General features: G+C 39.4%; 2 protein-coding genes across 3 annotated transcripts in view; one reads left to right on the top strand and one right to left on the bottom strand.

The window, feature by feature from the left end:
- Nucleotides 1-27,836, top strand: part of cpx (synaptic transmission protein complexin) — a 1,041,575-nt gene that overhangs the window by 13,904 nt on the left and 999,835 nt on the right. The gene's annotated exons all lie outside the window — the stretch shown is intronic.
- Nucleotides 22,883-23,299, bottom strand: LOC145991824 (histone-lysine N-methyltransferase SETMAR-like). Its single transcript, XM_083127870.1, has one exon. It carries the CDS (start codon nt 23,297-23,299, stop codon nt 22,883-22,885), a length of 417 nt encoding a protein of 138 aa, XP_082983996.1.

Genomic DNA, 27,836 nt, shown 5'->3' on the forward strand with positions numbered 1-27,836 from the left:
TCTAAGGCAAAGAGGACGATCGCTATTCAAATAAGTGTATTGAAGCATATTTTTAAAGGTTTGCTTTGTTTTCCTATCCCATCTAAGGCAAAAAGAGGACGATCGCTATTCAAATATGTGTATTGAAGCATATTTTTAAATGTTTTGCTTTGTTTTCATATCCCATCTAAGGCAAAGAGGACGATCGCAATTCAAATAAGTGTATTGAAGCATATTTTTAAAGGTTTGCTTTGTTTTCCTATCCCATCTAAGGCAAAGAGGACGATCGCAATTCAAATCAGTGTATTGAAGCATATTTTTAAAGCTTTGCTTTGTTTTCCTATCCCATCTAAGCCAAAAAGAGGACGATCGAAATTCAAATCAGTGTATTGAAGCATATTTTTAAAGGTTTGCTTTGTTTTCCTATCCCATCTAAGGCAAAGAGGACGATCGCAATTCAAATAAGTGTATTGAAGCATATTTTTAAAGCTTTGCTTTGTTTTCCTATCCCATCTAAGGCAAAAAGAGGACGATCGAAATTCAAATAAGTGTATTGAAGCATATTTTTAAAGGTTTGCTTTGTTTTCCTATCCCACCTAAGGCAAAGAGGACGATCGCTATTCAAATAAGTGTATTGAAGCATATTTGTAAATGTTTCACTTTGTTTTCCTATCCCATCTAAGGCAAAGACGACGATCGCAATTCAAATAAGTGTATTGAAGCATATTTTATAAATGTTTTGCTTTGTTTTCCTACCCCATCTAAGGCAAAGAGGACGATCGCAATTCAAATAAGTGTATTGAAGCATATTTTTAAATGTTTTGCTTTGTTTTCCTAACCCATCTAAAGTAAAGAGGACGATCGCAATTCAAATTAGTGTATTGCTACCTCCATTTGTGCAAGGTGCATTAATCTTAAAATTAAACCGCGGCTAAAATATCTACAGGGTAGGGTTCTTGTTAGAGAACGAAACCAGACAGTAAGCCTTCCAATGGAGACGTTTAAACTATTATATTATCTAAAGAAGGATACATGGATTTGGATATTTGTACAATGAGCTACGTATTCTTCTAATTCTTATTTACAATCAACTTTCATCTTAATGTATTTTGATTCCTCGTATGCTTCACAAATTTATTTCTTCTTTCAAATCGGTATAAACTCCTTTCGTCTATGATTCCTTCTTTGTTTGGTTTGATTGATTGATTGATTTAGTTTATTTTACTTCGCGTTTTGTGCCTCTTGGCTAATTTGCGAAGATGGGGATGAGTGATGAAATGATGAAATTGATGAATGGACATTCACAAACAACCAAGCCCGACCAGGATTCGAACCCGGGACCCTTGGCACATCGCAGCGCGATGTGCTAACCACACGGCCACAGGGTCGGGCCTTCTTTGTTTGGATTTGGATGTGGAATTACTTCTGGAATTCCTTCTTTGTGTGGATTTGGATGTGAACTTCCTTCTGGACTTCCTTCTTTGTGGGAATTTAGATCTGGACTTCCTTCTGGACTCTTATATAATCCCTGGAACGCGTATCCTTTATTCCAATCACTCTGGCGTCTTCATAAGTATGTTTCCCTTCTTCACTAAGTTCAATTCTCGCAAGTTGGTAACACCTCACTTTTTCTTCATTTACACCAAGTCCTAGAGGGTTACGAGTTCGCTGCCTATTTATGCTCTTCGACGATTTGGGAATTAACAGTTGGGCTGAAAAGTTCGTAGGCTAACATAGTAAAAAATATTTTTTTGACAAAATTCGATTTTATTATTCAATATAGTTGCCTTCGAGGGCGATACAACGATTATAGCGGTCATACAATTTTTCGATGCCATTTTTATAGTACAATTTCTCTTCAGCCTCAAAATAGGCCTCAGTTTCGGCGATTACCTCTTCATCAGTGCTAAATTTCTTTCCAGGGAGCATTCTTTTAAGGTCTGCAAACAGGAAAAAGTCACTGGGGGCCAGATCTGGAGAATATGGTGGATGGGGAAGCAATTCGTAGTTTAATTCATATAATTTTGCCATCGTTTTCATTGATTTGTGACACGGTGCATTGTCTTGATGAAACAGCACTTTTTTCTTCTTCAAATGGGGCCGTTTTTTCGTGATTTCATCCTTTAAACGCTCCAACAACGCTATGTAATAATCGCTGTTGATGGTCTGGCCCTTTTTGAGGTAATCGATTAATATAATACCATGCGCATCCCAGAATACTGATGCCATAACCTTGCCAGCCGACTGTTGCGTCTTTCCACGCTTTGGATTCGGTTCATCACGTGCAGTCCACTCGGCTGACTGTCAATTGGACTCTGGAGTGTAGTTATGGAGCCATGTTTCATCCATTGTAATATATCGACGGAAAAATTCGTGTTTATTACGGTTGAATATCGCTAAACATTGCTCCGAATCATCAAAACGTTGTTGCTTTTGATCGATTGTGAGCACGCGCGGCACCCATTTTGCACACAGCTTTCGCATGTTCAAATATTCATGCACAATATGTCCAACACGTTCCTTTGATATTTTTAAAGTCTCAACTATCTCGATCAACTTCACTTTACGATCATTTAAAATTATTTTGTGGACTTTTTTGATGTTTTCGTCGGTAACAGCCTCTTTGGGGCGTCCGCTGCGTTCATCGTCTTCGATGCTCATTTCGCCTCGTTTAAATTTAGCAAACCACTTCTCAACGGTTGATTTTCCTGGTGCAGAGTCCGAATAATGTTTATCCAGCCAAGCCTTGGCTTCAACAGTAATTTTTTTCGCAAAAAAGCAATGCTTTATTAACACACGAAATTCTTTTTTATCCATTTTTTCACAATAACAAAAGCTGCTTCACTCACAATGCTATATCTCACGAACTAATTATCCGGCAGCTGTGAAATTTATACACGTATCTTTTGAAGGTTAGTACTAAGTAAAATTCACATGGATTTAATTCTAGTAACGCCATCTCTGAGTCAGCCTACGAACTTTTCAGCCCAACTGTTACTTTATTCTTTTCCCCGCTCTCTTCTCTCGAGCTTTGGGCAATATCCTAAACCCCTCTCTTGAGGGAACGACTGGAATGCGCCAACACTAAATAAGTGCAACAAAGTGTATAATTTGTGCCTAACGACCGAGACGCGCAACCAAATGTAATGTGGTTATCAAAATTTCCACTATGCGGACGGTAAAGTAACCAGATTCAAGATCTCTTTAAGACAAATTTATATCAGTTTTTTCACTTCTTTAGTTTTCCGGTGTATTTACATATGAGCACCAATTTAATTTATTAAGTATTTACATTAACTTATTGTTTTTATATCTTTTCTTTAACCGCTTATAATGGATTCTATTGTTATTCATTTTTCGAAATTACTCTGCACTTACTTACACTGCCATTTGCGTATCTCCTGTTATTTTTCAATGTTGCATATCTTGTGCTGCCATCTCTATTCCATCTAGGCAAACCGTTTACATGAGTTTGTCCCATTGGGTACGTAACAGTATTGAAGCATATTTTTAAATGTTTTGCTATGTTTTCCTATCCCATCTAAGTTAAAGAGAACGTTGATAATTGAAATGTATATATAGAAGCATATTTTAGATGGTCTGTGATGTTTATCTATCACGTCTGAGTCAAACAGAGTGAAGATAATGTGTATTATCATATTAAAGTATATTTTGAAATATTCTGCTATATTGAGCTATGCCGTACGTTCAGTCACTACAAGCACAAGGTGGATCTAAACACATTTGACTTTCAAGGAAGAGATCAGAGATTTTATCCTAGCAGTATCGTAATGGCGATGTTGTATGTGAAGACTTCTCCAAGTGATTCTCGTCTAATTTCACGTGAGTCAACTTCCAGACAGGCATACACAGTACAATCGGTGGTTCGATATTTTCGGTAAGCAGCAACTCTATTATTTTGTGCACACGTGGGAACACCACCCGATCACAGGACTCTACTCTCCTCTAATACCCGACCTCCGAGGCGGAGTGGTTAGAACAGCGCGCTACAACGCCAGTGGTCCAGGGTTCGATTTCCGGCCTCGGCATGGGTTTTATTTGTGACTGACCTATCATCATTTATCCTCATCTTTGTGATTAGCCAAAAGTTGCAGAAAAGCGACGCTAAATTACAAGAATCAAATCAAATCTCTACCGGACGACAATGGTGGATAGAATGCTTGGATTGTGCAATAGCGGAAGATTCTAAACAGGTTCCACGTGGGAAAACCACGTGGGAAAGGACATGGGGGAGCAGCATTGCCTCTGTATCCCAACACGCAAGAACCATCACTAAATAGTGTGATATGGTAGGGCTAGATGAAAAACTATAACGAACCTTTATCATCTAATCTGTTTCAATCTCATTTCCTTAGAGCACAAACCAGAAAGAAATGCTGTCTTATTCACTTCTTACAAGTCTGGAAAGTCACGATTACAAATGTGAATCTGAGTCACTGGTTTCGTCACTGACAGTAGCATACTTATCTCCAGGATAGCCGCTAGGGCAAAGGTCACGAAGCACATACAAAGAGCAATTTTCTTGCTTCATTCTCATGATAAGCTGGCTGGCTCAAAAAATACACGTACTTTATTTATTTTATAATGGTCCTCGTTGTCTTAAATGATATAGAATAACAATACAAAATACCTAATACATTTTTTAAAAGAACATTATATGGGGTCTCTTTGATGGCGTAGTGGTAACGTCGTCGCCTTGTAATCAAGGGGTTCCGGGTTCGATACCCGGTGGAGGCACATAGTGGTTCGGATCCCACTGTAAACTGCACGTGCACTCCCGACTAGTGGATGTTTACAGACTTCAGCCACATGGCGGCGCTGATGTGCATGGTAACAAAGGTGGTGGTCACGTCACAACAGCGCACACAGTATGTTGTATGGTATGCGAAATTTTCGAGTATTATATGCATGCTACATCCTTTCTGCTTATATTAGAACAAGCTACTCAGAGATATCTACATTAACCTCTTGTAGATAACGGTTTATTTTTCTGACATCTCAAACGGATCACCCGGTACTATAAAAATGTATGTATTAAATCATCGTCTTCCACTTAGATATCTAAAATATTATTTTTTAAAATGACGTAACTTATCGTCTCCATTATTGAAAGATACGGAAGTAAGGTAAATTGTCTTAATTCTTTAAAATAAGTTACAATAATTATTACACGAACGAGAATAATAACTCCTTCAATGCTTTTATTTCACACATGTTCGAAGCTGTGATTTAAGTTAAAAATATTTAAAGAAAATTGCACAAAATTTATCATTCACCACTACTTCATAAACTAGAAATATATGAATTTGTAGCAAATTGAACCACATCCAGATCTTAATGTGTCTCCGTTTTGTGTTGTGTTCTTTGAAGTCGAATTAATTTATCCTAGATTCCAAAAAAGGGTATCAAAATGTTATCTATTTTTATCTACAGCAGACTCGCATTCGGGAGATAGTAGGTTCGAACCCGTCAATGTTGACTGAGATTTTTCCTGTTTTTTCTGTCTCTTCGGTGCGATTAACCTAATGGTACAAATAAACGATGTGACTTTAAATCAACCAAATAACAATTTTATCCTTCCCTATCTTGGTAGGGGGCGTGTCGCTTTAAATATGTCTGAAAAACAACCTTGACTGGGTAGTACTGAGAGTAATTTATCCTCATCCGATGTGTACAGAATGAAGGCAACATATTTTTTACGTGTGTTAGCAACATTTATATTCTTCGGATACGCTGCTCATGGGACTAGAAAAAAAAATATATGCACACTGAACTGCTGGAAGTTAAGATTTACGCAGAGACGCGTGCGTTGCTTTGAAAGTAAATCTTCGATCAATCACACCTGCATGGTAATTTAGAGGACAGGGGTTCATTTCCACCCACACTTGGGAATTAGCTTCCCCCAGGCAGCGTTGGACGAAATCGCCGTCTGTGTCCTGCAGCACGAGGGTGTAATTTCATTTGAATGTTCCAGCATCCATTTATCATGATTTAGAATTCTCTCGCCCGCCTCTATCTATCTGAAACGCGCGCACACATACACACACATTCACGCAGAGGGAGAGACGGAGAAGTATAGAAATAAATTGTATGGGAAAGAGAGCAAAACATAGATATAATAAGGTTAGATAGAAGAGAAGAAACGGAGAGAAAGAGTGGTAAATAGAACACACACGATGAGAGATACACCCCCCCCCCCCCACACACACACACACACACATATATATATATATATATATATATATATATATATATACAGGCAGACGGGGAGAGAGGGAGAGAGAGAGAGAGACACAGACAGAGAGAGATACAGACAGAGATACACTGGCAGACAGGTAGACACACACACACACAGGCGATAGAGAGATAGACGTACAGAGACAGACAGACAATTACGTATATATGGACAGACAGACCTCCAGAGAGAGAGAGAGAGAGAGAGAGAGAGAGAGAGAGAGAAGATGCAAATATAGAAAGAATGCTAGAAGGAGGAATGTAAAGAGAGATGGTACATGGTGTGTGTGTGTGTATATATATATATATATATATATATATATATATATATATATATATATATATATATATATATATATATATATACATACATACAGGCAGACGGGGAGAGAGGGTGAGTGAGAGAGATACAGACTGACAGACAGAGATACAGAGATACAGGCGATAGAGAGAGAGTCGTAGAGAGACAGACAGACAATTACGTATATATGGACAGACAGACCTCCAGAGAGAGAGATAGAGAGAAGATGCAAATATAGAAAGAATGCTAGAAGGAGGAATGTAAAGAGAGATGGTACATGAGAGAGAGAAATGTCGGGTGAATAACACCCACACGCAGCGAGAAAGAGAGCGAGGGAGAGACAGAATGGGTGTCTCAGTGTGAATTCAGGCTAATGTTTCGATGGTACCTTTAACACATACCACCGATGTTCTCTTCCACACCTTTGTGTTCTCTTCTTGCGTCTTACGTCAGTAGAGAGTTATGTTTTTGGAAAATATGCCACGTTGTCTAATTTCGATGTAAAAACCACCCCCCTCTATTTTCTCCTGAAAACAACATGCTTCTTGGCTAATCAATTTATATACGTATCGTAGAAACCCTGCATCTCATGCCAAAGTATTATTTGATTATGCTACTCACCAACGCTGCAAAAATTCCATTTGCATACGCTCTTTTGATTCACCCTGTACCTAAGCTTAAAACGCTGTGGCACACGACGAGGAAGCGTCAAGCTAAAAGGTTCTGAAGAAGAGGAGGGAGGCTGACACATCTTCACTCCCTCCAATCTTCTCACTTCCGAGCTAACTCCCGTCTCCTCCCTTAATTCGGCCCACGAACCTTTTCTCCTAAAAGCCTCGAGACTTACATCTTTAATATTTCCGACATCAGATACTCGCTTACCTCCCCCGCTTCCCGCTTGCATCTGCATCGCTGGTTCGGTTAGTATGCAATATAACATTCCGTTTGGGAATTGTTCACGTTTGTGCACAGACTTCACGGTGCATCCTGGTTTGCTGTGCTTTCGCAAGGAAAGGGTCTGATTTCGAATGAGCCGTCGTTGCCGTTTCCATTCTGATGACGACTTCAAAGGTATTTAACTGTGTGTGAAACTGTTCCAAACTGCTAAATGAAGAAGAGTTTAAAGGTATTCAACTGTGTGTGAACGATATATGACCTAATTCTCACTTATAAAGACGCTAGAGATATTAAAATGTGAACAAACTATGCTGACTTATGAAGACTCTAAAGCTTTCAACTGTGAACAAACTATGCTGACTTATGAAGACTGTAAAATCATGCAACTGTGCCCTTATACAAACTTTAAAGACTAAATGTATTCAGCTATGAACAAACTATGCTGACATAAAGATACTCTAAAGCTTTCAACTGTAAACAAACTATGCTGAGTTGTGAAGATTGTAAAAGAATTCAACTGTGGATAACTATTCTTTTGAGACGATTTATGAAGACGCTAAAGATATTCAACTATGGGCAAACTATACTGACTTATGAAGACTACAAAGGCATTCAACTGTACATAATCTAAGGCCTGATGCTCACTCATGAAGACTCTAAATAAAGCTTTCAACTGTGAACAAACTATGCTGATTTGCGAAGATTATAAATACATTCAACTGTGCATAAAATATGCCCTTATACGAATTTAAAAAGACTCTCAAGGTATTCAATTATAGACATGCTGACTTATAAAGGTTGTAAAAGCATTTAAAGTCAAACCCAGATATTTCTGCTGCGATCGGCGCAGTAGAAACTGGAGAACCAGTGTTGCTAATCTGCTCGACAGAAAAATCGCCACAGTGCGCCGAGGCACATCTCTTCGTAGAACAAGGAAATTAGAGAACTCAGCTCTATCTAACGTTCAGTTTTGAATTGGTGTTTTAAGTCCACTTTATGCACAGAAAGGCTAATCGGGACTGGACCTACAGTTTAAAGTGGGATCCGAACCACTATGTGCCTCCACCGGGTATCGAACCCGGGACCCCTTGATTACAAGGCGACGACGCTACCACTGTGCCATCGGGGAGGCCCTAACGTTGAGTTTTAAACGCCATGCATTATAAACAGGGCTCGGATTAATATGTGCTAACAAGTGGCTTTATATGTACATACATATGGACTAAAACCGCTAAATGCGGACTAATCCTTGCGTAAAATAACCCTAAATGATGTAAACAAGACTTCTTCATAGTGATTTCAAATAAAATTAAACAATTTATTATTTTTCCATTGCATTTATGAACCTGGTGGCATTTTAACTTTTCACTCCCAATAAACCCGTCCACACTGGTACTGGAACTGCAACGACATGTGAATGCACGACTGACAGTACCACTGGTTCGAGAACTAATAACACTGTTCTACACACGTTTTGTTACAGAAATGAGAGTAGCCAATCTTTATTAATATGAGGATGCTGAATACAGAAGTGTTTAAAGTGGAGGAAACAGAGTTATGCTTTCCCCCAGTTAAGAGAATTATCATAAAGGATCCCCAGCATTAAGTTAATTTGCATCTGTCTTTCACGGCATCTCTCATCTATGTTTTCACGCTTTAATTTCAAAATTTGAATTCTATTGATTCTTCCCAAGTGTCCCCCTGGCCTCCTTTTGCGGGTGCTCTTAATATATTTATTAAGTTATGCCCACATTGATTATGATTAATTGTTATGTAACGAATTATGGTATCTTGAAAATAAGAGCCAACGCATTGCTTATGGGTAACATGAATTATGCCGTAACTCAAATTATGAGCCAATCTTAGAAAATGAAATTCTTATTCGTGTTCAGGAGGTCAATTTCAGTAAGAAATACTTTCTTTTCTGTAACAGAAAAAAGTGAAAATTTGTAGTACAGTGTAACTTGCGAACGTGTTAAACAGCGACAATTGGACCACAAACACTCCTCCTTAAGCAGTATTATTGCCTCTCTGTGATGGGCGACAGTCGGCTGCCTTTGTTGTACATTTACATACGATGCCAGCTTCCGCAACAAGAATAAGAAGTACATATATTGCCACCAGACGATAAGCTACGCGGCTTTTTATTTTGTTATAAACTTGTCATCCATCAAAACATGCCAATTTTAACACAAAAAAATCAACGTGCATCGCATTAAGCAGCAAAACTAATAGTTTCCATCATACAATTCCTACAAGAACAAGTGCCGGTGCCAGAGCGAGGGTTGAAATGCTCCTGCGTCCACATAATTTATTTCTTTTGAGCAATTCTAAAGTGATGAAATATGAACAATAATACTGGAGGCATTATGGAATTTAACGTTCACTAACTAAACACATGCACTTTCACTTACACACACGCAATACACGCGCACAATGTTAAACCAGTCAAATACTTAAAATAAAAATATGGCGTTTACAATCCAACAAAACTCACAGTCATTTTGCCTTTCTCCTTCCGTAACAGAAATAGTGCTTCATATTTATATTTGGCAACACTAGTCACTAGCTAGCCAATGAACATGCACTGCATAAAAGTAGCAACCACTACGCCATGCTATATTGACACATTACCTTCCCTGCCGAACGGTGTGAACCGCGAGCTGGAGCGCTATTCAATTGTTTTCAATGATGTTTGAGCGAGTGTGTCCAGGAATGGAATGACAATATGGCAACAATGGCGAAGGTTGACGAGCAGCGTAGAACACGAAATACTAAGAGAGAGGGAGACGAAACGAAGATTGGTATCTGCGCAACGGCAAAGATATGTGTGTTGCACTTCTAACTGACACCTTTCGTGTTCTCATATACGTCATGCTGATATATGATGCTCACTTATGAAGACTCTAAAGCTTTCAACTGTTAACAAACTATGCTGTCTTTTGAAAACTGTAAAAGCATTCTGCTATGCCGGTGGTCACTTATGAAGACTAGAGACATTCAACTGTCCTTAAAACCTTTTCTTTCACACAGAATATATTTACATTCATCCTTTCAGAATTTATTGTTGTAAAGGCAGCTTTATGGAAAGTGTTTTTTCGTTTATAGATAAAAACGTGAATTATATTAATTATATATACTAGGAGAGTCAAATGAAAGCCTTAAAATTTCAATAAAAATTGTAGGACAAATTTACATGAGGTATCGACTGTTATTTACAAAACCACCTCAAGGCTGCAACACTAATCAAGTATCAAAATTTTAAAGATGACGCCTCCTATACAAACTTGCACCAATGAAGAGGAGTGGTTTATTACCCTCTGTCAGCATAAAACTTACAGAAATTTCTCGGCAAATGAAATTGAATATCTCTGTGCATACTTACCACCCCAGCAAGTTTACTAATGGAGGAGAAAGTTCGACAATGGCCTCAGCTCGCAGGCAGAAAGCGACTCATAAGTCACTGCACGTTTACACCAAAGACTTTTTCCTCTTAAGGTATACAGGCACTAACTCAAAGTCGAAAGTATATGTAGATCAGCAAATAGGTCTGTGCGAAAATGCAGCAAACTTGTGTAACCCTACAAACAGAAATCTACTAGATCTGTAAATGTAACACCCCATACCACGCTTTTAGAAGTTTAATAAGCTTTCTGGAAGCTCATACAATACCATACGTCTCTAAGATTTTATTTCATAATATCAATTTTTCGGATACTTCAAGAATTAGTTCATAAAATCCTATTCCACGAACAGAAAATTCAGAACACATTCGATCTAAGGAAAGCTTTCTATGCGGTACACTACACTACATAGTGTATTCTTATGGGTGTAGATTGTGTGGCGCTGTATAGGGGGAACAAATGCCCTTCTATTCTATTTTGCCGCCCGGTTTCTTATCTTTCGTTACCATTAGACCATTCCGGTGACTGCTCATTTCTCGACAGGATCGTAATGGTAAACACAGCGTGAAAATTTATTGGATGCGGTGTACATTGGAACTGAAACGGCGTTCGAAAAATCGATCACGTGATGGCGATTAAACTGAACTTTGTCCGTGTTGGTGCTGCTGGAGACTGGGCTGGAATTGAATTATCAATCCAATCCTAACTTTTCATTTGCGTTCTGTGAGGTGTTTTTACTGTGTGTGACGTTTACCTAAAAAAAAAATATTGGACTTAATCTGTATAAAATAACCTATTTGGTATTGTAATTCCACACTCACTGGTCGCGCTCTCAGGACGCTAATCAGTATGAAAGGGTCTCCTGGCGACTATCGATAAGTTTGATGCGTTACAGAGATGAAAATAAGTTGAATATGGTCTAACAAAATTAGTTGGATCGAAAGATGTGTTAGCCACTGTATGTCGAAAACTACCGAGGCTTTAGAAATGATTCTGATTGGTCTGATGAATCTCAGCCAAATACATTGAGTAGGCAAATATTTTTCAATAACTTAATTTATGGATATCTAATTCTCTGACATCCTTAAATTGCCATCACAATATAAGTATTCCATCTCTCTGTCCGTAGGAAAAATCAGATATATAGCTATGTCTCATCTCTAGGTTCATCTGTGCACCTGTACCCCTTGGCCAGGATTAAAGTTACCCAACTCAGAACCCTCTGTAGCCTGTTTGAGGCATCGCAGAACTCTGAAATTTGGTGAATCCACTATGCAGACCATGGGGAAGAGGATGGCGATATAAAAATAAAAAGTTTAATTTTCCGCCACCAGGTTGAAATGTGGCGCTGTACTTCCACGATGGGTTGTAATAATGACGTAAACTGCTCCAATTGGTTATGGATTTGCCTTTACCTTGCAATCTTGCAATAAACGAGAGATTATTTTCTCTCAACTTCCAGCCACTAACAAATGTCTTTCTAATTAATAACTCAGCTAAATCACTTAACGTGAGTGCTGAACAAAAGTACAGAAAGTGCAGATATCCCGCAAGTTTCCTGAAATTTCTCTTCTCTTCTTGCTCGTCTAAATTTTGTTGATTTATTTAAAATACCTTTAGTCGATGTTTTGTCACCTCTTTTGAGTCCAATTATTTGAAACTATTTTACGAAGTGCTTCGTTTCTTAACCGTATAGTACCAGACACAAGCCTTAGATTTCCGGTATTTGTATTTTCAATCAAGAATAGAGAAACGTTTCGTTAAAAGAATTAATCGATTTCAAATCTGACGACTTTTCTCTCTAACACCAGATGACGTAAATGTTGTTGGTGGTCGAACTAGCACTTCTGCCATATTTAATTTTCATTTGATGAGATTTGATTATAGGTTCATGTGTATCCAGTGGTGGACATTCGATATACCCATGGGTACTGCGCGCTAATCCTTTCTAGGGGATGGGTGGTCAGTTGGCATGTAATAATTTTGTCAACATAGAGTAAAAGGAAAGATAAAGAGTCATACATCCTGGCACAAATACTTACATATACAGGGTGTCCCAGAAATAGGTGGCATAACTTAAGGAGCTTGTTCCTTACATGTAAAGAATGAAAAAAGTTTACATGAACATAGGTCCGGAAATGTTTGGTTTCCGAGTTATAGGCTGTCACAACACGTGCTCACTGGAATTTGTCTATCTTCCACAGGAGATGTTCAAAATGTCCACCCCCGGCTTCAATACAGGCCGCCCATCGACGTCGCATGGCCACTCGAATGCGCTCCCAATTGCCTGCCGTGTTCCGTATTGTCTCATATTGCTGTAATGCTAATCAACTAAGAAGGGACGTATTTGCTACTTCGCCAGAAACGATGATGGTAAAAGATCAATTGATATTACAAAACCTCTAAACGAAGGTGAAGAAACAGTGAGAGAGACGTCTGTGGCCTTCGTTAGAGGTTCCATCCCTACATTTATGTGGATCAATTAAGGGAAAATCACGGAAAACCATATTCGACGGTAAAATTTGAACCACCCAACTCCTGAACCCAAGCCCATCATTCGAAACAGTCCACTATTAACCGTTTTCGCCAAGTGTATGCTAATTTCCACTTGGGAGTGCACAATCGAATGGTTGTGTTTTGGAAAGTGCTAACATTTTCAAACCCTGGGAACTTATGACCTGTAAGTGATGCGGTATACAAACATGGATTTTTAAAAAAATAATTATGTTTAGTTTAATATTTGTACGTTTTACATATCGTTACAAATTTATAATAAACATACGACAATTAACCTTTACACATTTACCGGCTTGCCATTCAGAAGCAATACAAGATGTACATATTGTGGATAAAGAACTGAAGTTGCCACAAACTTTCAAAATCCGCAATCGGAGTTTAGCTAACGTTAACAGTTTTATAATTTTTGTCGCACAATCTATCTTTCTTCTATTCGTATATAAAAATGGATGAATGTATGTATGTGTGTTTGTCTGTTCAGCAATAACTCTCGAACGGCTGGAGCGATTTCAACCAAACTTGGTTATCACTTGCAATCTCGAAAGAAATACTGTGGGGGTAAGACACCCCGGCACCCCTAGGATTGGGGGTGGGAAGGGGACATAAAATAGCATTCTGTTGCGTGGCATTTTCGTGTCATATCATGCAAGTTATGCTTCCTGCAACACAACGCGGCGAAGTTGGTTACCTACACAGAAGGTGCGATATTGCTATCCTCGAGCAATATCAACACACATCACAATCTGGAAAGACATACTGTGGGGGTGAGACACCCCTGGCACCCATAGATGAATAGTAATTCTCCCAATGCCGTTCAACTCCAAGTTAATTTTACACTATAGTTACAATTCATTATTTTCTTGTCTAATAGAAGATTGGTATAAATAAATACTAGTTTGGTAATAAAGATGAGCTGAACCGACTGTATCATTCAGCATGACGTGACATAGTAATAAAGCAAGTTATAATAATAGCCCACAGCAACGCTAGGCTTGTTTCTAAAGTACAGCTTCATTCTTTACTTTTTAAAACTATGAAATGTTATTTACGTTTAGTAATAGGTTGTTGGTTCCTTACTGTTGTCGTCACTGTGTTTAGTGTGCACTAAATTGAAAAAGTTAGTGTTTATTTAGTAGGTACGTCTAGTTGTATTGTGTGTCAGTGGCATATAGTAAGGGTGAATGCTAATATACAGACAGAAGAGGACCCTGTATGATTACTAGTGAATTAATATTATGTAATACAGTGATATTTCACTGAACAACACTTAGAGACGTTTCAGATGGATTAGTAGAAACCACTCTTTCCCATATCAACTTTTCTTTTGACTTAATGCTGTCTGGACACTTAAAAGCAACTCTAGGATGTGGTGGTCGTCACCTTAAACTCATACCTTCTTATTGTTAAGAGCTTCGGAACGTTACCAATAATACGTTACCCTTCCAAAACCACACCAACCATTAAACCATCAGCGGCCTTTGCTTGCTAATATTTCGGTCAGTGTGGTAGCCTCCACATAAACCACTGAAGGGTACATGAATCTATACTCTGGACATCAAAGTCTATGGTTGCGAAATCCAGTCTTTACAACTTCATACCCTCACCTCACAACAAGATCCCTCGACCGCGTTCATAACTGAGATCCAAGCTTTTCGTTGCTTATTAGTCGATGCTTTTTTCGTTCCCTCTGCTTTGATGTTTTCTCCCCCAGTTTTCAATTGTTTGTTTTCCTCTCTTTGCAATTTGTTCCTTGCACAGCCGCTTCAGAGTCTCTAATTACTGCTTCGTTTTCGCCTACGAACTAATTACAACGGCCTGACTAGGGATCTAAAACACCCTCGCTGCGCCCATGAACCCTCGCGGCCATTTTGTCGAGGAGAGAAACGGTTAAGCCTAACGTTTAATTTCAAAGCAAAAGTGCGCTTTTGCAAGCACCAAGAGATTAACTATCAATTGTTGTGCGTGGCTATTCTCATGTGGAAATGCGAAACTGTGCTACGGTGCCGGTACGTACATCAGTTGGCTCGACTAAGACATATTTAATTGCCTATAATGGGATCATGTTGTATGGAGAACGTGTTGGCGGGAAAACGTAATAACTTCAGTTAACACCAGGTGGCAGGTTTTCGAATATAGTGTATTGTATCACGTACATGCAAGTACACACGTGGCATTTCGAGCTATGACTTTAATATATGTCTGGAACAAGTAAAGGGATAATTATTAACTGGTTTACAATGCCATATACTTTCGGTGTACTTGACATTCAAGTTATAAATAAAGCTTCCACGATAGTTTTTTCACAGATAAATAACTTTATAGGAATTCAAATATGTTGAAAATGTTAAATTTTAGGTTAAGATCTCTATGATTCACGGATTAATAGGGTGCGGAGATCCACTGAATAGGGGGGGGGGGAGTAGATCATAGTTCAATCAGTTCTATCTCTCCGTGCTAGTGCATCGATGGGTACGAAACAGGGGCGTGTACAGATCATATCTTTGGGGAAGCAGGATAGGGTTAAGTTATTTTACCCCTCAATCTCACGCGATGGGTCTCCAAGTGCCTGGGCTTGCCTAGCGTTGAGAATTAGCCCTCCTGGAAAGGATTCAGTTATCTTACATGGAACTGAACATGACGAAACATAACTGAGTGACTGACAGAACCTATACGCAGAGCTTATTTAGTAGTAGCGACTGTGGAAAGCCTGTCTTCAAATTCTCCATTTATTACTTGTTTGTTTTCCAACTTGCTTCCTCCCTGGAGATTCCGGACCAATAGAAGGCAATTTAAGAGGCAGGCGTTATTGCTTCCTCTTCTGCCTTTTTCGAAATATTGCGTCGACCCAATAAAAAATAATCTAACCAAACAGCTGCAGCGTTATGACACCGATATATGCTGCTACCCTTTCACCTCGGGCTGCTATAAAAAAAAAGTTGGCCCCGAAATGGCACAAATTCCTGTGGATATTCAGCTGCAGGAACGATAAAACATGGACAATTCCTATCCCTGAGTTAGGAACGCCGCGTTCCGGACTGGAAATGAAATATATTGTCCTTTTTTAGCTGTTTCCAACTGTACTGACTGCAAAAAACGATTGTGTTCTGCTGTGAATTGAAAACTCATCAAAATAGACCTTTCTGAAAGACGCATTGGGTTTTACGAGTTTCAACTTTTCTTATTGGCGCTTCTGCTTCCTTATAAATGGAAAACAAGTGAATGGCTCCGCTGTGGGAAGATGCTGCATTTGTTTTCAGTTCGTACGTTCCTTTACAAGTTCAGTAGAAGATAACATCTTACAGCGTGTCCCAAAATGATTATCGGGATTTCATAGTCGTTTAATTTCCCTTATACAGGGTGTCCGGGCTAGATGTATACGAAAATTACTTCTGATAATGCGAAAACTGCTCTTTGTATTGTCTCGTAGTGAAGCTCAGTCGATTGACCATCGATCCAAGATTTCAGTAATCCACTTGGACGATCAATAGTGCTGTTGAGTCACGCATGCGCAGAAACTGTCTGGCGATTCGACACCATTAGACTTTTTTACATGGGGCTTCATTAAAGATGTTGTGCACAATGGAAAGTTCACAATTTGGGTAATTTGAGACAGCGTATCGTTGCGCTAATAACGCCTCAATACTTGACTGTGTTGCACAAGCTTGACTATTCGTTTGGATATGTGTCGAGCTACAAATTGTGCTAACATTGAGGTGTACCAACGTACATAAAAACCTTCTGAGTTACTTTGTGCATAACCAGGACAAGAAAGTTAATAAACTTTACAGATGCTAAAATATATGTGTTTATTTTTATATACCTCTAGCCTGGGCACCCTGTATTATGTCCGGTACAAGGAGAAAGCTTATATGGGAATAAACAAGAAGTCAACAGGATTACATAGTGCACCTTATAAATGTTTAATGTGAGCACATTTACTGACAAAGCACACATCCACCCGGTAATCCAATGCTTCTCGACGCTTTCGTTCCACACTTGGACATCTAGAACTCTTCACTTTGTAGACACATCCAGTTGTTTGAAACTTACTAAACCATCGACGAAAGTTGTTATCGGACGGAGGATCACTTCCAAATCGCCGTCGAAAAGCTCGCTGAACTGATACAGCAGAACCACACCTTGTAAATTAAATGACACTAATGGACTTCTGCATGGAAGTCGCCATCTTGTAATACACCTACGCCGTTCTGACTGAAACAAATGATAAGCGTTCAGGGTAGCCAACTTCAACAGCCGCTCTTTTCGTACATGTATGATGTAAACATTCACCTTCGTCTGTTGCAATATACCAACTACTTGAAACACCGATAATCATTTTGGGACACGCTGTATAATTCTCCATTTCTTTACTTAGGCTGTCAAGATTTCCAAAAGACGTTGGCGATTACATACCAATCTCTTCCGAACATCATCCACGCCAAGTGTATTTTCCAAAATTTAGTTAGGATAGATTGTATTTGTCACCTATCTTGAAATGCGTTGGCTGATTACACTCAATGGAATACAAGGCCTCTCCTCAAATGTATTTATATACTACGAAGATTTCGTCTCAAAGCCTCTAAATTTACGGCAGTTATCGTGTTCACATTGTTGACGACTTGCAATTCGAAATTTTTGCCGCACTACAGTGCTAGTGATGCGATGAATCACACAGAGAACGGAAAATGTGTCGATTGACACAAAACAATCCATATATATATATATATATATATTTTAATAACATGTTAAAGTGCAACAGATGCTGTTGGATCCAAAGAAACGTGTCTTACGGTTTGAGTTTGCGTTTTCGTTTTTTAAATTCACTTTATGCAGGATAGGGTAATCGGGACTGGACCTACAGTTTAAAGTGGGCTCCGAACCACTATGTGCCTCCACCGGGTATCGAATCCTGGATCCCTTGATTATAAGGCAACGACGTTATCACTATGCCATCGAGGAGGCCCATGAAATGCGTCTTACATGCATCAAAAGACACACATCACAGTAACATTCCATTTGAAGCAGTAAGATGTTTCAAACAAGTCAATTTGTAACAAACCAAAATTACACATGTAAATGCATCATTTGATGCACTACAGTGAATCCAATTCACTGTGATGCGCTTACGGTTATATGTGCATGTCGGACAAAAAACTTAACAGAATCAAAGGTAGATACAAGAAAGGAAATTGAAAATGGATTTTTCAAAACAAAAGGTTTTAGTTCTTCACTGAATCACCCTGTACATATGTTATGACAAGAACTTTCAGTTCTTCACTGAGTCACCCCGTACATAATATGTTATGACATATTATATTATATTACCAAAGACATCTTCATTGTTTCGTATCATAGCAACCACTCTAGAAGCGTTAAAAAGGCGTAACATTTCCAGCTGTCTGACTCTGTCTAGCAAGAATTTTCCTTCTCGCAACTGAAGCGGTTCAGATGTCACGGAGCTATGGAATTTGCGACACATGGAGACGCCGTGGACTCTCAACTCCCTGAATCTTTGATGAAGACACCTTCAGGGATGCAGGTGGAGAATTGAAAAATAGACAAGCTTGGCAGAGTCGTGAAGGTCCCTGAGACATCAGGGATACCCCCCGGAACGGTAACTTTTGAGAACCTGGAAGTTATCTGACAAGGAAGGGGCGAACCTTTGCGGGGCTGCGTTGGGGAAACACGGCCTTGTTATTTTTTCGCAGATGTAATCAAGAAACAGGTTGCACCCAGAGGACGTGGTGAAATTTTCAAGACGACCGTACCGAATGCACTGCTTTCCATGCATTAAATTCCTATCTGATTTCGGACTATTGGATGCTGAGAAATGAGACGTTTATTTTGATTTTTTGCAAAGTTTTCTAGAAAATGTTTCCTCGCTTACAGCGGGTTTGTTTTTATGCGTGTGCGCCGTAATTTTTCATTTGTTTAACTTTTCTGCCACTTTTTGCTAGTTGCCGACCCACGTGCCGGTGTGCTTAGGGCAGCGCGCTACGAAGCTCGGGTTCGAATCCGGGCTTGGGCATGGGTGTTCTCTGTGAGTGTTCAATCAATTTCAACATATCACTCAGCTTCGCGATTAGCCAAAAGTGGAAGGAAAGCGAAGTAAAATAAACTAAATTAAATAAAAAATTAAATTCTATTTATTTTAAAATTTTATTTCAAAAGAAATAAAATTTAAAAAATTAAATAAAGAAAATTTAAAATAAAGTTTTTATTTTTGGACAGTAGAGAGAGAAAGAGAAATGGGGGGGAGAGAGAGAGAGAGAGAGAGAGAGAGATAGAAAGAGAGATGGAGAAAGATGAGAGTGAGATAAGGAAGAGAGAGATAAACGAGAGATTGAGAAAGATGAGAGTTAGAGAAGGAAGAGATATGGAGAAAGATGAGGGTGAGAGAAGGAAGAGAGAGATAGAAAGAGAGATGGAGAAATATGAGAGCGATAGAAGGAAGAGAGAGATAAACGAGAGATTGAGAAAGATGAGAGTTAGAGAAGGAAGAGATATGGAGAAAGATGAGAGAGAGAGAGAGATGGAAAGAAAGATGGAGAAAGACGTGAGAGAGAGAAGTAAGAGAGAGATAAACGAAAGATTGAGAAAGATGAGAGAGAGAGAGAGATGGAAAGAAAGATGGAGAAAGACGTGAGAGAGAGAAGTAAGAGAGAGATAAACGAAAGATTGAGAAAGATGAGAGTTAGAGAAGGAAGAGATATGGAGAAAGATGAGGGTGAGAGAAGGAAGAGAGAGATAGAAAGAGAGATGGAGAAATATGAGAGTGATAGAAGGAAGAGAGAGATACAAAGAGATATGGAGAAAGATGAGAGTGAGAGAAGGAAGAGAGAGATAGACGGAGAGATGGAGAAAGATGAGAGAGAGAGAGAGATGGAAAGAAAGATGGAGAAAGATGAGAGTGAAAGAAGGAAGAGAAAGATAGAGAGAGATATGGAGATAGATAAGAGTGAGAGAAGGAAGAGAGAGATAGAAAGAGAGATGGAGAAAGATGAGAGAGAAGGAAGAGAGAGATTCAAGGAGAGATGGAGAAAAATGAGAGAGAGAGAGATGGAAAGAGAGAAGAGAGATGGAGAAGGATGAGATTGAGAGAAGGAAGACAGAGATAAAAGAGAAATGGAGAAAGTTTGAGATAGAGAGAGGGAGAGACAGAAATAATGAGAGAGCGAAAGATTGAGAGAGACAGAGAGAGTTGAAGTTCGTCATCCAAAATCAAAAACGTTTCTGCACCACTGGTTTACTTTCTTACAGATAGCTTCGAAGGAGACGCATGTGTGAAACTAACTTCATTGCAGTTTCACTAACAAATGGGTAAAATACGTAGAACCTCCCGCCCGGTGAACATAAGCGTAAACAGTGTCGTAACCAAGCTCGCATGTCCCTTAATTTATTGCACATAAGACGGTTTGTAAACGATTCGTTGGTCCAGGAAGTGTGCGCTCCATACCCCGCCGTCCGCACTAAACGAACTCTGTAATGCATTTTTACTACATTGGTCCGAACGTTGGTAAAATGTGTTTTTCACTTGCGGGGAAGTAAGTCGTTTCAAACGGAAAGTTACTGTGGATAGTAAAAAAACATACTTGTTTTCGCTTCGGTAACTGGCCCATTGGGAATTGGTACCGATAAAAATGGGGTTTCTCGTTTCTAGATTGGTCGCATTCGGGAACAGATGAGCTAGGATAGTAGTGCCAGTGTTTCCAACCGGGGGAGCTTTTTACCTGAGTCTTCCTCTTCACACGTCACTGTAGCACAGGGTCACACCTTTCCAAGTATGACGTAAGAAATTGTTTAATTGGCTTCATCACTGAAATTCCGTATGGTAAACAATCTTGGTGGACTATATGGACTTGACAAAGCTTAAATGACGTCATCATGACGTGAGATAAATGGGGAGGAAGTTGAGTTGTCCAACCAGATAATTCAATTGTATCTCTCAAGAAAGTGGATTCTTGAACTCAGAAGGAAAGTCAGCAGTTTTGGGAATGTATTAAAATATCTCTAGCTATTGAAAATCTCTAATATTGTAATTCATATCACAATTATAGGTTACTCAGTGGCAGTGCTTAAGGGGGGGGGGCTAAATTTTTCTACAAAGGGATATATACTGTCTTGGCCCCCTTATAGTTTTGGCACTTTGCCCCCCCCCCCTGGTTTTGGAACCCAATCGCCGCCACATTGCTACATAATTAATAACATTATTTTGTTTTCTTCCTTCTACTTCACAATCTAACATTACCGGACGACCTCTGTCGCGGAGTGGTTAGCACAGTGCGCTACGACGCCAGGGGTCGCGGGTTCGAATCCCAGCCTGGCCATGGGTGTTCTTTGTGATTTTCCCTTCATGAGATTCATTGTACAGGGTTATTCAAAAAGAAAGAGCAGATTTCAAATGTTTATTTCTCACGAACTATAAAAAATAGAAACACGTGCCATACATCAATGGATAAAGGAAGGTTCAAAGTTTTATAATCCTGCCTATCAGTTCCATTCAATATACCTGCAACGGAGGTTTTTTTTCTTTACAGGTAAAATGGCGACGTCACAGGAGAAGTAGAGTATCGTTTTGATATTTGTCGGGCAACACACGGTGCTCATGTTGAGTGCAATAACAATAAAACTTTGAACCTTCCTCTACCCACTGATGTATGACACGTGTTTCTATCTTTTATAGTTTCTGAGAAATAAACATTTGAAATCTGCTCTTTCTTTTTGAATAACCCTGTATTATCATCACTCGTCATCATTTTAGCGATTTGCCAAAAGTTGCAGTAAAGCTCACTCCTATCTTTGAAAATGAAAGTCATTACAGCTTCGGACCGATGAAATATCCCGTTGCATATCTATCGTGCTGCAAATCTTGATGACCTAAATTTTTACAAGAGTTTACAAATTTTCATATATTAGTTACCGTAAAAATAGCTCTAGGTTTCCCTGATGGAGTAGTGGTAACGTAGTCGAATTGTAATGAAGAGAACCCGGCTTCGATAATCGGTTGAAGCACGTAGTGGTTTGGACTTTACTTTAAACTGTAGGTCTAGTCCTGATTAGCCTTTCTGTGTATAAAAGTGAACTCAGATGGCTCTAGTAGTCTGGGCGCATCTAGATTCGCGGATTAGTTTTGTATTTTTTAGGGTTCAACCTAGAAGTGACTTTATAGCAATTACCTGAAAGTCATAATATAGCCAAATGTTCAGAGCAAAGTCTAGTGGTGAAAAGTCTACCACTCGGTGAGGTGGCGGACTTTAAGTACGAGGCCCGTCCAGAAAGTAAGCCGTATGTGGCCGAGCGTTATCGTGCAGCATGACAACACCGGCATTGATCATCCCTCGCCGCTTGTTCTGAATGGCCCGTAGTGTTTCACAGTACCGTTCAGCGTTCACCGTCTCACCTTTGGTCAAGAACTCAATGAGCAGTATGTCCTGTCTGTCCCAGAACGCCGTACGCAGCACTTTCCGCGCAGACGCAATCTGCTTGATTTTCGTCTTGATGGAGATCCAGTGTGACGTCAATGCATAGACTACTGCTGTTTGGTTTCTGGGGTAAAGTGTGTGACCCATGTTTCACCGCCTGTGATGATCCGGTCCACAAACTCGTCGCCGTCATCATGGTACCGCTGCAGAAGTGTCAATGCTGCTCCCATGCGCTTAGCTTTGTGTTCGGGTCTCAGTTGCTTTGGTATCCACCTGGCACTCAATTTCCGGAACAGCGGGTTCTGCGTGACGATTTCGTGAAACAAGGAGCGAGAAATCTGCGGAAAATGGCTGCCGAGTTTCGTAATCGTGAAGCGACGGTTCTCTACAATGCGCTGCCGCACCTGCTCCACAAGGTCGTCCGTAACAATGGAGGGCCGCCTACTGTGCTCCTCATCATGCACATTTTGCCGACCTTCTGCAAATTGACTGCACCAGCGACGCACCATCTGCTTGCTCATCATGTCTGTCCCTTACACCTGACACATCTGACGATGTATTTAGATCGGTGCTATGCCTTGTGCGTTCAAAAACTTTATCACAGACCGAACCTCACAGTCGGCAAGAGCTGGAATATGAGCCGCCATCTTCAACCGTCTCTCTCGCAACGCATGGCCTGCTATCTGTTGGCCATTCAGGAAACTTACTTCTGGATCCGCCTCGTATATCATATTTTCCAATATGGCCGCCATGTGCAAGATGAGCGAACATTTTGGCTTATAACTTACTTTATTTCTCATACACGAAAAATTTCCTTCTTAAGTTAATACTAACAAAATTACCTTTCTTGTAAGATAAGAATCATCATTGTACGAATAATATTACATCTCGCAGGCTAATTTACTTCCCTTAAGTTGTGAATTTTTCAATCTGTCATTAGTTCATTTACTTATAATTTATTAATTCTAAACTCATTTAAAAATCTTCCAATTTAACGTTTTTGCTTAAACAAGTACCTTTAAAATGACATACGTTTCACGATACTACACAAAGGCGTCGCCTTTAGGGGGGCCGATAATATGCACTATCACCGGAATAGCTACATACTAATCTGTCCAGATAACGCAAGCATGTATAAGTATATATAACGACGTGACCAAGAGTATATATTAATAGATTAACCAGCGAAAAGACCAGCAGAGGGTGGTGGGGCTTTGGTCCACATTTATATTGTATACAGTCCAAATTAGGCAAAGGAGGGTAAAATAAGGAGATAAAGAAAAGGAAACTCATGGATAAAATACCGGGACAACTTCTTAGATATGTCCCTTCTCAAATCCGGTTGTCTGCGTTTCTTTCCCTGTTTGCAAAGTTGCTCACAATTTTAAAATTTCTACACACTTTACAGTTACTTCTCGGTTCAATTTAAGTGAACATATTTAATCGTACCAATAGCACAAGCTTTAACCATTTGGATCATAAACCTTTTCGAGCACAGCATATAAACCCGTTCTGGGGTTCTTGACATTTCTGATTGACTCTTCTTCAGCATCTGGCTTCAGTTTTCTTCTTTCCTTCCATTCTTACCACTATTTGTTATTTCCGAATTTGAATCTTTCCGTGCCATGTTTTATTTATATATTTAAACTCCTACGTAATTCTTTCACCTGAAACGTCATCAAATCTTGTCACTTGTTTTCCATATTTTTTTGGCGCCATCTATTATCATGATTAATAACTATTTTACTATTGTAGTAGCACGTAATAAATGTTGAAAATATTTTCTGAGGACACTTACATTTTAAAAATTACAGTTACATCCATCTAAATATATACGTAATTGAAATCCTGTATTTGGGTTATCGTGTGTGTATGAAGTCAATGTGTGTGTGTCTGTCACTTTTGTCTAATTCATCTGAGCTACATAAAAGTATGTATGTAGCTCCAGACCAAACGTTAAAGTGCATCATCGAAAAAGATGCAGGAATATGCATCAAACCGCATCAGAATGCATGAAAGCGCATCAAATGATGCATGAAAGCGCATCAAATGATGCATTAAAGTGCATCTCGACTGAAAGAAATCCTCACTTGCATCATACGATGCACTTTCGTGTTTCTCTTACGATATACATAAACGCACTAAAATGCATCAAATGTGAATCTGATTCTTCGCAGAGGCCATAAAACACACTTTAATGCAGTGGTACTCAAACTGTGCAGCGCACCTCCCTGGGAAGGCGCGAGATCTTTCGAAAAAATATTTATTTTATTATTAACATTTTTTATTTTTTATATTTAAATACAATATATATATTATTAAATATATTCTGTATAATTGCAAACCAGTGATGTGCGTTTACGCGTAAACAGCGATAGTCTACATTCTACACGTAGACTATTTTATACGCGTAGATGACGTAATCTATGTAAACAACATGGCGAAAAAAGATAACTTAGCAAAGGGTGCCGTGGAAGTAAAACAAAATCATACTGCGTACCAGTTTCTGATGTGTGAAGAGAACTTTTCATACGCTCTCATCCAAATTCGAACAATTTCTCACCTAGGAAAAAAAACCTAATATAGGAGATATTCTAGTGTTCCATGGGAAAAAGACTAATTTTGCCTCACGACTGCCATCTGTTGTTCTTTTTGCATACTATTTATTTTCTTCCATAGTTGATGCTAGAAGAGTAGAGAAATTATGTTGTAAATAGGATTCTTTTCAGGAACCAATATAATTGAAAATGTCACTTTCCTTTCATGAAAGCCTTGATAATTAATTTTAATGCACTTTAGATTGTCTACGTAATCTATGTAAACTACAACCCAATGCGCGTAGATTACGTGTAGACAACGCATGTAGACGTACACTTATAGTGTACGGCAGATCAATGTTGCAAACTCACGTTGTTTGTCCTTCAGCATTGTATCTTTCTCGTGTTTTTGAACTGAGACAGGAACAACACTCGTACCTTGTAGAAGAAACCATGACAATGCTGAAAACTTCATCGATAGTGCCTTTGTACAGAAATTGGCGTGTCGTTTTGTTATTTGCTAGAAACTGAATGTTCTGAATGTATGTCTACAGGGGAATCCTGCCCTTATCAGACAAGGTGCCACCCTTCAAAAGGAAGTTGCTGCTTTGTAAGAGAAAGATTAAAGATGAAAGCATTGGTGATTGCTTTCGTAAATGAATTTTGTTAGCGGAAACAGGACTACAATTAATGAAGAAATCCAAACATTGCTGTAAGCCTGTAACTAGCCTTTTTTACTATCTGTACTTGTCCTTTTTGTCTCATGAATATCGTATCGCTGAATGAAGTCACACCAGATTACAAACATTAAAACAATGTACACTACCTGTATTAATCACAAACATTATATTTTCATTCCTTGTATGTGTATCAACAGTAAACAAAGGTATCAACACATTTTGAGTTGGTCTTTCAAGGTCATACGCGTGTTACTTATCTGTTATTATTGAGGAGAGGCGCGTGCAGATTTTGGCACACGGGGGAGCCACAACTGCAAAATGTTTGAAAACCCCCTGCTTTAGTGCATCAATCGATATAATGCATTTATTTTACTGTGTGCATCCTTTGCAAAGTGGTTCGGATCCCACTTAAAAACCGTTAAGTCCAGTCCCCACTAGCCTTTCTGTGCATTAACTTGACTTAGAAACAAACTCAACCCATCATCGCGGTTAGACAAAAGCTGCATAAAAGCGACGCTAAATAACGAAAATCAAACCAAATCGTTAATTGTTGATGCCGTTACAAGATAAGATAACTTATGAGTCGGTTTACTTGTTTACGAAGCCTCTCAGTTACTCAAGAGAATACTTGCACAGGCGTTACTAGGAAATTCTGAAAAAAAAAAAAGATATAGCTAACAGGGGTAAATGGTGGGTGGAGGAAGGGGACTTCCGCCAAACGTCAAAGAGTCGCTGCTCCTTTATCGAGTCCCGGAACATCTTGCGCTCCCGCGTGTTTGTTTTCCCTGCAGGTCTCCCCCGTTGCTCATTTCATGAAAATCTCCAGAAAGTCTTAAAGTCTTGAGCTAGATCAATACCTCACTGGCGAACCCGCTCGACTTTTGATTCCCCCTGAATCCCATCGTAAGGCTTTGGCTTGAGACGTACGAAGCACTGCCGAAAGGTTGGTGCGAACGAGAAGTTTGATTTACGACATGGCTTGGAGTTTCCGAAAATTAACACTAGCCTGAATTAGAATTCCTGACGTGCGTATGATTTATCTCTTATTTTCCTGTAGAAATCACAATTCTTTGCAGTTACAGGGGCTTGGACACCGCTATGGTATTTTCTGACCGTCTCATACTGAGCTATACAAAGCAGGAAACATTCTTGCATGTTTCATGGTGTCATACGCTTGCACTCTCACCACGGTCAACTTCACCGGATCAGTGGCCGTGCCCGCTAAGTGCTCGACTTTGTGAATGCCCCTTGATCTCTTTCACGCAGGCATGCACATGGGGGGCAAGCGGGGGCAATTGCTCTCCCCCCCAAATCATATAGGTCCGCAGATTTTTGCCATGGAGAGGCAAGCAAGGTATTTTTCCCGGGGGTAAGCGAGGCATATTACCCCCATAATAGTGTTGCCCCCTAAGAAAAAAAACCACTCGAATTTAAAATTATCACGTTCTTGACCCCCATTATAATAATTATTTTAAATTGCTGTGACTGAATCATATTATATGTGTGAAATATATACTTTTAGGTTGAGTTTCATCCTTGACCCCTCTTCTGGACGTCCATGCCCCTATATTATTATACTTTCACCTAGAAATTTATTGTAGAATGTAGAGGAATCTTATCGCCGTTATTAAGAGAAAGAAAATGAACTATTTTCAAGCCGATAAAAGTTCCAAGCAACGGGAGAGGGGGTGCATTATTTACTATGTAATTTAACCCTTAGTACGCCGCACGGTCTGACGAAAGTAAGTCCAGTGTCGCCGAGGCTTTGAGCGGGAAATTTGAATTCGTATACATAATGGAGAAAAATCGTAACAACTCTGGCACTATGGGACCAATCTACTTCG

The sequence above is a fragment of the Lepisma saccharinum genome, chromosome 8 (genome assembly GCF_977018435.1).
Source record: "Lepisma saccharinum chromosome 8, izLepSacc3.1, whole genome shotgun sequence".
NCBI lineage: Eukaryota > Metazoa > Arthropoda > Insecta > Zygentoma > Lepismatidae > Lepisma > Lepisma saccharinum.